The sequence below is a fragment of the Dysidea avara genome, chromosome 6, assembly GCF_963678975.1.
Source record: "Dysidea avara chromosome 6, odDysAvar1.4, whole genome shotgun sequence".
In the NCBI taxonomy this organism is placed as follows: domain Eukaryota; kingdom Metazoa; phylum Porifera; class Demospongiae; order Dictyoceratida; family Dysideidae; genus Dysidea; species Dysidea avara.
Genome location: NC_089277.1, coordinates 8,952,563 through 8,967,094, shown reverse-complemented (window position 1 = coordinate 8,967,094; position 14,532 = coordinate 8,952,563). Strand labels below are relative to the sequence as shown.

At 36.7% G+C, this 14,532-nt stretch overlaps 1 protein-coding gene across 1 annotated transcript; it reads left to right on the top strand.

Moving 5' to 3' along the window:
- The first annotated feature begins 3,306 nt into the window (after positions 1-3,306).
- Positions 3,307-5,339, top strand: LOC136259211 (aqualysin-1-like). Its single transcript, XM_066052695.1, has 3 exons — positions 3,307-3,478; positions 3,810-4,209; positions 4,860-5,339. Exons 1-3 carry the CDS (start codon positions 3,307-3,309, stop codon positions 5,245-5,247), a joined length of 960 nt encoding a protein of 319 aa, XP_065908767.1. The 3' UTR covers positions 5,248-5,339.
- Positions 5,340-14,532: the final 9,193 nt, after the last annotated feature.

The window sequence follows — 14,532 nt, the reverse complement described above, 5'->3', positions numbered from 1 at the left end:
TGAGTTGCCTCCAACTCAAAGGTTAGCTTGAGGTGTGATAGTGCAGGGTTTTGTTAGGATTGATAGGATGACATTAGAAATTCCTGTGGCATCAAAATATAGGAGAACTGTGGAATCCTGTACAACTTACCAAAACAACCACCATCACCAAACAGTGGTGGACAAGTGCCACATGGCAAATTGTTTGTGTTATTGTATTGAGTAGTGCTGTGTGATAATCATGAATTATCAATTATCGTGAAAAGTCGTTATTATTATTGAGAAATTTTCATTATCACATTATCGTGATAACAGGAAATTTCCAGATACTTCTGTAAACTACATGTGGCCAACCTGAAATGAGACAATGTTACAATTCCAGGTATAATTCTAAATAATACTTTTAATTTTTTGTCTCATAATACTGGTTTCCAGATATAGCTACAAAGCAAGCACAACTGCATAATGAATGACACAGTGATAATTACTAGAGACATTTACAGTATCTAATTAGTATTTACATGTGCAGTCAAGTATCATGATACTCGTGATAGTGACGTGCATTATCGCAATAACAAAAATTTCACTATCGCACAGTCCTAGTATTGAGTGCTAAAAATTACACACTTGCAAATTTAAAAGCATAATAAGTTTGCTTGTTTGTTGTGCAAAACGTATACTAAATGTTTCTGACAATTCAAGATACACAATGTGACAATTAAGGTGCCAAGACAGATGTGGTAAGCACAAGACCAACAGAATATACTAAGGTACCAAAATCAAAATGATTTACCGTAGCAAGTGCCAAAACAATTTTAGTAAATATGAAGACCGATTTAGCAGTCAGCGCATGCCACCCTTCAATAATTTGATGCACAGTTACATTCTTTCAACACACCATGTTTGATGTATGTAATAATGAGTGCAGCAGCTACTTGTAGTTACCTACATGGTTTTTTTTCAAAGAACAAGTATAATACAGTGCACATGATTTCACTAATTTTAAAGGAGCTTTTATTATTAAATTCTGTGATAGCTTAAGTAAGCTCGTTATATAATAATGAACTGCAAGTGAAACTTGAAGTAGACAATGTACAGTGACATTCACTATTTGCCACAGATTTCGCTACTTATTTTTAACAACATAATATGTGACTGGATTTTGGAAAAACGATCCAAATCGCACATTAGAAGTTCCGAGATAAACGGTTTTAAAGAATTGAAGCCATCATAACTCTCCAAGGATAGCAAGCACGCGTATGAAATTTACACAAAAGATGCATCAATCTGTTACCTTTCAAGCCACTTCCAGTACTTGTAGCTGCTTGTACAGTTTCCCGCCAAATAAGATAGAAAATCTGAGCAGTTGGACGAGCGAAGTAGTATCACGAGTGCTCACAAAGGGGTGGAGGCTGGGGGGTGGAGGCTGGAGGCTGGGGGGTGGAGGCTGGGGGGTGGAGGCTGGGGGGTGGAGGCTGGGGGGTGGAGGCTGGGGGGTGGAGGCTGGGGGGTGGGGGGGTGGAGGCTGGGGGGGTGGCGGGGAGGGCAAGAGATAGACCTCAAAATGGAGGCAGACCACGATTGGAGTCCAGACACGAGATTACAGGGCTGTGCTGGCTCCTTAGTGGCTGATATGTAGCAAAATCAACAGAGAACACGTCTGGCCAACATTATAAGGCTGTCCACAGTTAACCACTGACTCTTGCCAAGCCAGTCCTTCACAAGGCTGAAACCGCCATTTGAGCACTCCACACCACCCAGAAAAGACGTGTGTAAAAACCAGCCTCGTGTAGTTTGAGTAGTGCTGAGGGTCAAAACTTGTAGTACGATAGTGTAGCTATCCACTGGTGGTGTTAGTTTGATTTTGCCTGATGTGCGATTTGGATCGGTTCTGTAAAATCTGGTCACATATTATTAAAGATGTTTCACTGTGTAAGATATCCTTTTGTGGAGGAAGGATATTGAAATGGACAAAGTACACAACGCGCTAACTTTGTGTTTATGTACACAATCATGCATTGTGTAGCTTTAATTTTCAATATGTATGGTACATGTAATTTGTATCCAATGAAGCCATACAATGAATAGTATGTTGGTAACAATACAGTCCAGCAAAGTGATGATTTGAGCTGAAAGGAAGGAAATGATAAAAACAAGCACTTTATGTACCCACTGAGATACATTACAAAGTCAAAAACCTTAGTGGTACACCTGCACACCACCATAAACTTCATCTTTAGTTTCTCAATCCCACTCCATTACTGCTAGTTTTTCCCTATCACATCAATGATTATTATACCAGACCAGTGAGTTATTATTAAGAAAAAGTTAGTAGTTGAGTTAGAGCAGGCTAAAACAAGTTTGAGCCACGTGAACAATTTAATACAAAAAGTTGCTGCAGACCTTCAGTGCTGGTCACTGTAAAGCATTAATACAATAAATACTTTAGGATTAAGGAAGAAAATCCATTCCTCCTGGAGGAGACTGAGTGTGGCCCCGACTAGACATTGGGTGACCTCTGTGTGTGTGTGTGTGTGTGTGTGTGTGTGTGTGTGTGTGTGTGTGTGTGTGTGTGTGTGTGTGTGTGTGTGTGTGTGTAGTGTGTGTGTGTGTGTGTGTGTGTGTGTGTGTGTGTGTGTGTGTGGTGTGTGTGTGTGTTGTGTGTGTGTGTGTGTGTGTGTGTGTGTGTGTGTGTGTGTGTGTGTGTGTGTGTTGTGTGTGTGTGTGTGTGTGTGTGTGTGTGTGTGTGTGTGTGTGTGTGTGGTGTGTGTGTGTGTGTGTGTGTGTGTGTGTGTGTGTGTGTGTGTGTGTGTGTGTGTGTGTGTGTGTGTGTGTGTGTGTGTGTGTTGTGTGTGTGTGTGTGTGTGTGTGTTGTGTGTGTGTGTGTGTTGTGTGGTGTGTGTGTGTGTGTGTGTGTGTGTGGTGTGTGTGTGTGTGTGTGTGTGTGTGTGTGTGTTGTGTATTTGTCCACTATGGTAAAAGCAGTGCTAGCATATAGCCAACTGGATTTGGTAATCTTGAAGTTCCAGGTTTGATGCATTGTGCTGTAGTTGTTATTTCCTTGTGCAAGACATTTTACTCACATTGCTCCAGTTTACAAATCTGTGTATATTAAGATCCCATAGCGGTGACCTGGTACCTGGGGGGAAGCAAATTCCCAACTGTTGTTGTCTTGCTTAGCTGTGTAGAGGTCATTGTAGAATTGTGAATTTTATGGCCTCCATAAATCCGTGTAATATAGACAGTCCCTCTGTTGGTCACTAGTCCTGCTCCAGGGGGTTTGTGTATAGATACTTGCTATATGTCATAATATAACTTTTTTGTCAGATGTGTCAACAATCAGATGTGGAATACATTGAAGAGGATCAGATGGCAAAAGCAGCAGGATGGACTTCACAGTGGCATTTAGACAGGATTGACCAATATGATCTCCCACTAGATGGGCAGTATTCCCCCATCAACAATGGAGCAGGAGTTGACATCTATGTCTTAGACACAGGTAGGCGGATGTGTTACACCCCAACATTTGCACTTCTTTATTTCCCATAATTACCTATAATACTAGCTGTAGTGACCATTGGTACTTAACACATATGTGCAAAATGACTGCATGTTGATCATTTATTTCATGGTTTTCTAAATCTTATTTTATGTTACAACCCACTCTTCTTATTCATTTTTTTTTCAATATGCATACTACAGTAGACAAAAGTAAACACATTTTGTGTGTATTATAATAGTACACATATTAACTCTATCAGATAACTGAGACTTTTATCCACTGCATGGACTTGCTGTAAAAGGTATTGGATTTCATCTATACATTACAGGAATTAGATACGATCATGAAGAATTTGAAGGAAGAGCTAAATATGATTCTTTTGATCCCATTGATAACACAACTGGCAGTAGTCAACAAGGAAGAGATTGCAATGGTCATGGGACTCATGTTGCTGGCCTAGTTGCTGGAAGGACTTTTGGTGCAGCTAAAGGTGCTACGGTGTATGGCACTCGTGTGCTTGACTGCAATGGAAGTGGCCCATACAGTACTATCATTCTTGGAATAAACCATGTTATTGGAGTGAAGTCAGCGAGTAGGAGACGTATCATCATTAATATGTCAATAGGGGGACCCCCATCTCAAGCAGTAGATGATGCTGTTGCAGCTGCTAATGATGCTGGAATACTAGTGGTGGTGTCGGCTGGCAATGAATTCACTGATGCATGCACGTCAGTAGCCAGCCACACACACACACACACACACACACACACACACACACACACACACACACACACACACACACACACACACACACACACACACACACACACACACACACACACACACACACACACACACACACACACACACACACACACACACACACACACACACACACACACACACACACACACTCACATGCACACACACACATGCACACACACACATGCACACACACACACACACACATGCACACACACACGTCATCAGTCAAATAGTGTGACTTTCTTCAAACCTTCAACAACTATGCATGCATTTTGCATCAAAGTATTTCACATGCTAAGTTAGCTGCTGGCTTGATGATATCAGCTGGGATTGCGAGTTCTAAAACCACACTATCCATGCTTAAAAGTAGTGATTCTTATATTGCACGAATCATTTTCGCTGTGGTAATATCTCAGGAAAATTATTGTTGTGGTGGGTTGCAGATGCAACCATTGGCTAAATGGTTATCTTAAAAGCAATACATTCTAGAAATTATGTAACTATGCATCCATAACTTATATAGAACAACTTGTATACAAAGTTGGCATGCATACCATAGTAGTTCACAATATAGTATTGATGTATAGTATACTGCATAATTTCTGTTCAACAGTAAGACACCTGCTGCTTCACCTGTTGCCCTAACTGTTGGAGGAACACGTCAAGGTGATAACCTTTATAATCTACCAAATGATGGAACAAACTATGGAAGTTGTGTAGACATATTTGCTCCAGGACAGGATATAAGAAGTGCAGGATTATCCAGTCGTACTGCTGTGGCTACATATAGTGGGACATCACAGGCTGCCCCACTTGTGAGCGGAGTTGCTGCTATCTATTGGAATGAGGACAGATGGGCTACACCACAACAAATAAAAGATGCCATTATTTCATCTTGTACCCTCTTTAGGCTTAATTTATATGAAATCGAGTCATTTACATTACGTTTTGACACACCAAATTGCCTTCTGAATGTTCATCCAGATTTTTACCTGTTTTAAAACAGGTAGCAAACTGCAGAGGCTGATGATTTAGACATATTTGATAGATTTGGACTTCTGTTTATTTACACATATGTATAACATTGTGTAATCATTTGTGCTCAACATTCATTATTATTCTAAGAATGCTAATAATTTGTATTATATTGGACAAATATAAGTTTAACTGAAAAGTATGAAGGATCCATGTTGGTGAAGCAAGAGATGTGGTGGTAACAGTTAAGCTGTGTGGAAATATTACACATAATTGTGGTCTATTTATAGATTAGTGGTAGGGTTTTCCCCATTAGTTTAATGCATGTTTTATTGTTTACTTTTTAATTGTCGATACATGCGACTGTTCTACATTAGGTGACTGCTTTGCTGTGGTATTTTAACCAGTGTTTTACTAATCTAACCTGGCTTCCCAGGTCCAGTCATGGATTTTTTTCTCCTTTCTTACTTTCTGTAACAACTTTAAACAGGCTATAGAACCAGGTGTCCTACAGACCTTCAGCACTTGTGCTGTATAAATAAACAAATAAACAAAATAACCCATGTGGTGGTCACATTTACTGTAAAGTATCTTAGCTAGATGCTTCTGTCTTGTTTATATGCATACAAGAATTTTGAACTAGACACATTGTTCAGAACAATAGCTTTGTACATTTTGCCTAAGATACCAGCTAGAATGGTACACAAACTACAATATCCAAACTGTAAGAGATGAACAAATTACAACAGCATGAAAGATGGGACAAAATTTTCTATCTTTACCAAAGTCACACCTAAAAATACCACCAAAATAGCTGGTGTGTTCAATGACTATCAGTAAAAGGTTATTTCTTTGTTGAAAGCATAATGACCTGCTTCATCCATTTATACCAAAAATGATTGTCCAATTCCTGAATTATGGAATGTCCAACTAAGAGTAGTGGTATCTCTTGGAGACACCTCTCAAACACTGCTATAGCATAAAACCGGTTGAGTTGCTATAAAACTGGAAAAAAACTGAAATACTCTAATAGAGCATTCATATAGCCTAATCAAGGAGTCACCCAAATATAATGTGACTATTTCATTAGAGTTTTTGACTAGTTGACTATTTCATTTCTTTTAGCTACAATATGCTATATATCTTCTATAACTGCAGAAATTGTAGGGAATAATTTCAGGGAAGAAAAAAGAATTGTTAGAAAGAATAATAGGGAGATTTAAAAGCATATACATACTCCGTGACTCCCTAGTGGTGTTATAATTTGAGATGTATATTATAAGCCTAATAGATATCTTGTGAGCATATAATGGAGCATTGGAGTGCAACAGGCAAAAGTTAGACTAAGGATGTTGCTCAAAAACATAGTTGGCAGTTTCAAACACACATAAACAGATCCATTACTATTATAATGCTATAATTACACACTAACTAAACCACACACACTTATGTACAAAATTATTATGTGCATCACTACAGACATACAGGAGCTAAAAGTGTGATGACGTGAGCTCAGGAAAATCTCCCTACATGCTTCCTGACCATGTATGAGAATATATATAGTAAGAATTACTTACTCACTAGGATTGTGAATGCTGAACAGCTAAGAGTGCAGTTTTCAAAAGAAAAAGGAATGGTTAAATAAATTGTATATGTTCCAATATACTGCCCATTTTAACTTCATCTTTAATTGAAACTACTAATACAAAATATGAGACAAAATTCTAAAATTCAAAAATCAAAAAATCTATTAATGATCCCAATACTATTCAGCATTGAGATAATGCCAATCTGTGGTTTACTTTTGTCAGAGTCTAGGTAATATTTTGAAGCACTGACATAAAGATGGAGTAAATACAGGCTTGTTTTCTTACCTACATGTTCTTTTGTGTATACAAGCATAATAATTATTCAAAACAAAATTGAAAGTCTTCAAATTTGTGATTCTCTAACATGAGTTATTGTTGTACTTGGAATATAGGAGTGGACTGTGTGGCATATGGTGGGTTGGAGGTACGGACCTGTTTAATAACAACACTTTATATGTTTGGTTTTGATCTCATGTTTATATATATATAACACATAAGTTAATCTACCCACATGACAAAAGTCATATATTACGTATCTGTACAGTTGATATTACTGTTTTGTATATAATTATGTGCCACATGCCAGCTGTTGGTTTTTGTTCGCAATTAATGTGTTGCTGACATATGGCACAGTTGAGATTGTAACTATTACCCTCAATATATGAATGCGCTATATTTTTGGGGTCCTAACACTGCAGCTCACATAAAAAAATCAGTTTGCTGTGTGCATAATTTCTTTTCTTTTTAATACAGTCAACATGAAATGTCTGAATGTCAAAGTGACTACACAATTAGAGTATATTAGTGTGAGTGTATGCTCTATTAGAGTAACTCATGATGGTAAGCTTTCTACAAGTACACACAACCCAAGAAATTTTAAAGAATGTGAGGCTAATTTCTGCAGTTTATTAGAACAGCTATAATTTCTGAATCTCTACCTGACTGCTGCAGGATGACTGTTCTATTAGAGTATCGTGATCTTTTTATGGTTGATGGGCCCCTGGGTTCTGGCTAGCTATAGATAAAACATCACTGGATGAGATTTTCATGACATAAATTATACATGCAGCCCAATTGTTGAATTTTTGAAAGTCTGGGGTGAGGGTCAATTAAGAGGAATAGATAAAGCAATAATATTGATAGAGCTATCATCTCTGATCACATTATTGAAATATCTTTTGACACTTACGTATGCATGTAAACAAGAAGGGATCCAGACATTTGAAAAGAGGCCTACTACTTTTTTTTATTGCTTATGTCATTGTATTAAATAAAATGAGATTCTTCTCTTAGTAGAATGTAATCTGATGGCACATCATGCTTGCCAGTGCAGAGGATTCAAGTATGCCAGTATTAGCTATCCAAAATCAACTTGAATTTGAAAATGGAATGGTGAAATCTTTATATACATGTAACATATGCTGGAGTAAAACCCTTGACCACTGTACCATAATTATAGCAGAATGTGCAATATAAAACAGAGTGCATGTGGTTAAAGGAGCTTGTACACTTAATAAATTAGTATGAAAAAAGCAGTCTCATAATATTATGGAGATGACCTTATGATCCTGTAGCTTTTAAAGTGTCATAATATCTAAGAAATGAAGTACATGCAATGAGATCTTTGTAAAGTGGTGGTCTTTGTTGTAAAAATGTGGCCACATTAATGAGGTCATTAATTATGCCATTACTATCTTCAGAATCCAAATGTGGTCTATACACAGAGGTGGCCTTTGTAACAAGGCAATCTTTAAAAGGCGCCACTAAGCAAAGGTTTTATATTCTGGCATATACATACAACAGGACTTGAACTTATATGTAACACTTTCACACCTTGGATCAAAGGAGCCGCCCGGGCTACATACGAAATGTAGCCAGGCTACAACTGGGCAGTGATTATATAGATGTCGAGGCTGAAATCAATTGTAGGGATTGATTAATACGCATGTGATTAGGATGCACAACTTGGATTTTGCCATGAAAACCACTCAGGTGGAGAGTGTTTTGTTATCCTCGCCATCCTACAGGTTGAAAAATGTTGGGCTGAGGTGAGAACTAGTCATTAAACTCACGTAACCGAAGTTCTCCGTGATATCTCTAGAGTATGTCCATTCATCGTAACTGAATGTAACCAGAATGTACTAGCTGCTGACCCATAATCAAAAATTTTAGGTATGCATATATAATACAGCCAGTGGCTGCACTCATATTGTAAATAGCCTGATAAGTGTTACATATTAGCTGTAACATGGTGGCATTCAGGCTTTTCCTGATATGTATGCCCTCTGCCCTCGGGCCTACAGCCCTCGGGCAGTTGGACATACATATCAGGCAAAGCCCCCATGCCCATGTTACAACCATTACTTGTACAATGGGATAACAAGTGAAAGATGTCATTCAACATCCTGAAATGTGATTCTTGATATCTACAAACCAGCGGAATCATACCTGGCACACATATGTTATTAAATCCCCCCATTAAAGGAAGTTATGTGTATCTGCTTTATATTTATAGGCATCACCATAGACAACAAATTACCTTCAATGGCCACATCCAATCAATCACCTAATAAAATTAATTCCTATATTTACAGAAATGTCCAAGTACTGTGAAATGTATACATACTTGCTACAAAAGTATGGTTTGAACATTCATCATCGTAAGGGACCACCATACCACAAATTGAAGCAATGCAGAGAAGAGCAGCCAGATTGTGTCCTTTCAAACTTGTAACAAGGCTTTCATACTCAACCTAATTGTAACTAGCTTAGCTATTTTTGATTTTTTTTTCTTTTGAGGGTCTAATCCTGGATATTATCAGCTCTATCAAAACTGTTTTTCCAGTATCCAGTTGTAATCATAATGGTGTACAAAATGGCTTGTTACCTCCTTCAGATCTTTGGTGTATTAGTATATTAGTGTTTGTATTAGTAAGTAAAGGCACAGCCTTTATACCGGATCAACACAAAAATTAGTGCAATCTGTCACAACATTAGCTAATTTGATATAAAAAATCTAGAATTAGAGTCTAATATAAATTTAAAATTACTTTCTGAATTGGCATGTACAACACAGTCAGGTAAATCATTTCTAATCAGTGAGAATTTTGTTTAAAAATAATAATCAACTCTATATACGTACTCGATCTCTTCAATCTTGAGAAAGATTTAATAGTGGTGTTTGCATAAGTAAAACTTTAATCATAATCATAATCATTGAGAATTCATTTGTTAAAATTAATAATCAGCTCTGCACTTCAATCTTGAAATGATTTAAATCATTCCCCTTGTAATAATAATGTTTGCTTCAGTAAGCAGGTTTTATCTGAACTACGTATTTACAACTCTAATGCAGTTACAAGTTGTAAATAATCAGATTTTGATACCTGCTTACTTAAGCAAATATTATTACAAGGGGAAATGATTTAAATCTATGTCAAGATTGAAGTGCAGAGCTGATTATTAATTTTAACACTAATTACAAATTCTCAATGATTATGATTATGATTAAAGTACTGGTAAAGGCACACCAGATCAGTACAAAAAGCAACACATTGTAATATCTTCTGAGTTGTAACCCTTTTCTAATATACAAAGAACAGATCAACTGCTTTAACATTAAAATTACACTGAGCAATTGTACACACATTTTATAGCACTAATTTATGACGTTTAATTAGTATGCAGCCTCATGAGTTCTACAACATTCTTCTCATCTTCCTCCCCTTTTTCTGAGAGTTCTTGGTTTTCTTGATTTTGTTTTCCCATGTCCTAGCCAAACTTGATCATTCAGGATACTTTCTTTACATCTGGAAACCTTTTGTAGGGAGACACATACATTGTTTTTCTAATTTGTTATAATATTCAGTGGGCTAGCTGGACAGATACACAATAAATGTATCAACAAGCCCATTAACTGTAAATATATAGACATATACTTGCAGTTGTAGGCACTACAATGCATGCATGGCCGGATAGTCACTTTAATAGTTATTATTATATATTATGCCAAAGTAGCCATGCTGTGAGAAAGGGTGTGGCCCTCCAAAAATGCCAGGGTGAATGAAATCAAAAGTAGTGGCCAAGAAATTGCTGCAATGATGCTAATACTAATCATTTTTACCTTTGGATGGCCACACCATTTTTTCACAGCTTGGCTGTTTTGGTATAGATGTCAAGAAGGTCTTTAGAAGACATAATACAATTGTGAAAACTTCTAGCTATACAACAACGTGGGTCATACCTTTTTTGAACAGCATACATGATAGCTCTACACACCATGGATATGATAAAAATAAGTGAACAAGATACTTGAACAGCTGAATCATCTAGTATATAGTCCATGAAGTGAAGCCATTTCCTGCAGAAACGACCACTAGTATCCTCTCATTTGTAGCAGCTCTGGCTGCAGCTTGTGAGCTTGTGATTGAGATCCCCCAAGTGACATATAATAATCCTTCTGCTTCTGTTTCTTTGTTTGACCCTAATCACATGGTTTATTCCAAGAACGATTGTACTATATGGGCCATGTCCATTGCACCCAAACACAACACCCTTGTTCCTTTAGCTTCACTGAAAGTCCTTTTAATAGTTGATGCAACAATGTGAGTTCCATGACTCTTCTTCGTTGATTACCGCTTCATCAGTGGGATCAAAGGAATAATACCTTGCTTTACTATGACCCCATGAAGATGTGAAGAGTGAAATTCTCTCATGCCATCATCCATCACAGAACTATCAATATTATTTGTAGGACTGGTAATGGTTGATGTTTACATAACAGCAATTATACTGTAGCCACTGACTGCACCCACTCACCATTTTACTCATGTTACAGTTTTCCTTCATCATCACAATGTAGCTGGATGGAATGACAGATCCTTGTCTACCTCTGATCATCTTCTGACACTTGTAAAAGTTGTTCATCAGTTCAACCATCTTAATAGACTCCACCAGGTCATGCTATGGACACAATCACAGATAACTGCTTGGCACAGTTTTGTATGTGTGACCATGTCTATGGTTATGCTTGCATGGTAATATGTGTACAAATATAGCTATATAGTTTTTCCTTTGACACCCTACCAGTGGCTAGCTATGGTTACTACAACACTATACTTTCCTTTACATCGGTGAGGTATACCTTCTTCAGATCTTTATGAACCAGTGTGGCTGTAAATGATTCATCTGAGTACTGAATGTTACTAGCTCCATTTAGTCTGTCAATGAGAGACTGAATTTTGTTTGATCTGTGTAAAGAGTGGTAGTGACCATGTATCGGCCAGTCTCCAGTATTATAATAGTCTTAGCTCCATTATTCCCCACTGTATCAACTTGTCACAACTAAGTATCAACTTGTCACATTTCATAGCTGAAGTGATCATGATCATAGTTGTTGCTACAAGAAGGATCTTCTGTAGCTGATATTTAAACATCACCTTAACTGCTCCTTAAGGCTGGTGTTAGGGTGATATTTTGGCTGGAAAAGTCCAGTTCTGCATGATCCCTACTATTAAACTCTTTGATACCCTAAAATGTGTTCTACTGCTCTGTCACCAGTTTTGCTGCTTTTATAACAATTTAGGTAAATCTGTTATTAGGATTCTGTCAACTTTATGATTCCTTGTACAGTATGTACATAGTTATTTTGCAAGCTGTGCATTTTTATTCTAACAAAATAGTTCTGATTAAGAACTGATCAACAAATTTACAGAAACATTAAGCAACTGGAAATCAAAACTATACAAATGTTCCATTTTATACATAAACACAAGTTAGGTTGTGATAATGAGCATTTTGACAATAATGTAATGAACATGACAATTGCCTTCCTACACAATATTATGGAAATCTTATGCACGAAAAGCCTCTGATATATGGGAACAAAATATGAAGCCATGAACAAAGTGAAATCTACTATACAAAGTGCACTTTCACTAAATAATTTCATCCCTCCATAGTCTCTTGGTTAGAATCTTCTGTGCACTGAACCCTAACCCAATAAACCCATTAATTCTTAACAACTGCTGTATATAGTTACAGTCCACCTAGAGACCAGATACCACTAGGGAACTTGTACATAACTATGTACCTATGTGAGTATGTGTTCATTATGCTGCCTTTACTTTACCCCTTCAGATATACCTTGCTACGTACTATAAGACACATTCCTGAAAGCAGTGGAGTTTGAAAGCTACAAGTGTACAGCGTGTTAATGCACATACGTATGTTTACTATGTTACAGCATACACTTACACTTTTTGAATTAAAACTGCAGACAAAAGATGGTATAACAAAATGATCATTACTTTTATATAGTTGAAATTATACTTTTGTTCTACCGTCATTTGAACCTAAAGTATACACAAAGCTTGCAATAGAGACTATTAATTTTCACGCACACTTTATTTGTGTAATAACTTATTATGTATAAGACAGAACATTTGATTTTTCAATGTATGTCCTTTAAAATTCCAATGTGCAAAACATTGCTTGTAGATTTTCCAAGAATAATAATCATTTTGTTTCAAAAAGTTTAAGGAGTCATGTAAATGATATAGGGCCTATACTATACAATAGACAGTTAAAAAACATTATCCATTTATAAAGTTAAATGTGTACAGATTGAGTGTTATGATAACCATGTAGGTTGACTGTAACACAACAGTCTACATCATAATCATGTGCATTTACAAGCAAATCAAAACTCAACGTGTAGACAAATAATTGTGTGATCTTCCTACCTTTGTGAACATAGACATGCATGCACTATAATGAAGAATTTAAACTTGTGGCTGTACTATACTGAATACATGCATACACCTGTAGATGTTTCACTGTGTCATGTCCTATCTCGGCACGGCATACATAAACACATCACTGTGAGTAAAAAAGCTGCATCCCAACATTTTAATGAATTGGTTAATTGCAATGGCACACATCTGGAGCTGAGCTATATGTTGAGAATTTCTGCTATATGTAGAACCACAAATGTCTACCATCACCTTGGGAGATGTTCTAATAATCAGTTATCCTCTGAAAGTTAAAGGCAGGCCCTATGTATATATAGCATCTACTTTATAATAAACCCTAGCTGTCCTCAATTATGTATATATTCATTTCAATAAAGGCATTTGTTCCAAATGTTGCCTACCTCACAGGGTTTTCAGGCAGTCTGTGTAACAGTTAGCTTGGTGGCTTAATGTTGCTGAGAGATCCAGTGATGAAATTGCCTTCAAGTGCAGTGCAAAAGCTCCAGGACATCTCCATTCTAGTTGTAAAATACTGTGGAATTTTATATACTCCAGCTGAAATACTTCTAAATACGTAGATTCATTAAGTTACATATTATAAATATCATAACTGATAAACTGTATAAGTATCTTGATAATTATTCTGTTGCTATTATATATTGCATTGCTTATTAGTCAGTTTGATTATAGCTTAGCACAAAGTTGAAAAAGTAATATTATTATACAATATTACATAGTTATGTAGCTATGTGTATACAACATATCCTGCCATTTAGTTTGTCTACCAAAACATGATTACCCTTTCATACATAATGCATAGTCACATGTTATATCCATTTTCCCACGTTATGAGGTATAGTGAAAGTGTTGTGTTACACATAATTACCATTGTGTAGCTATATAGTGTTTGGCTTCATAATTTTGGCTCCGTGGGTGACTCCATTATTTAGGTTTCATATATGTTATCCTT

What these genes read in the sequence shown, in the direction of transcription:
- LOC136259211 (XM_066052695.1), top strand. Translation starts at nt 3,307, where the DNA reads ATGTGTCAACAATCAGATGTGGAATACATTGAAGAGGATCAGATGGCA. An exon ending in CATCTATGTCTTAGACACAG is followed by an intron (nt 3,479 to 3,809) that starts GTAGGCGGATGT and finishes TATACATTACAG; the next exon opens with GAATTAGATACGATCATGAA. An exon ending in GAATTCACTGATGCATGCAC is followed by an intron (nt 4,210 to 4,859) that starts GTCAGTAGCCAG and finishes TCTGTTCAACAG; the next exon opens with TAAGACACCTGCTGCTTCAC.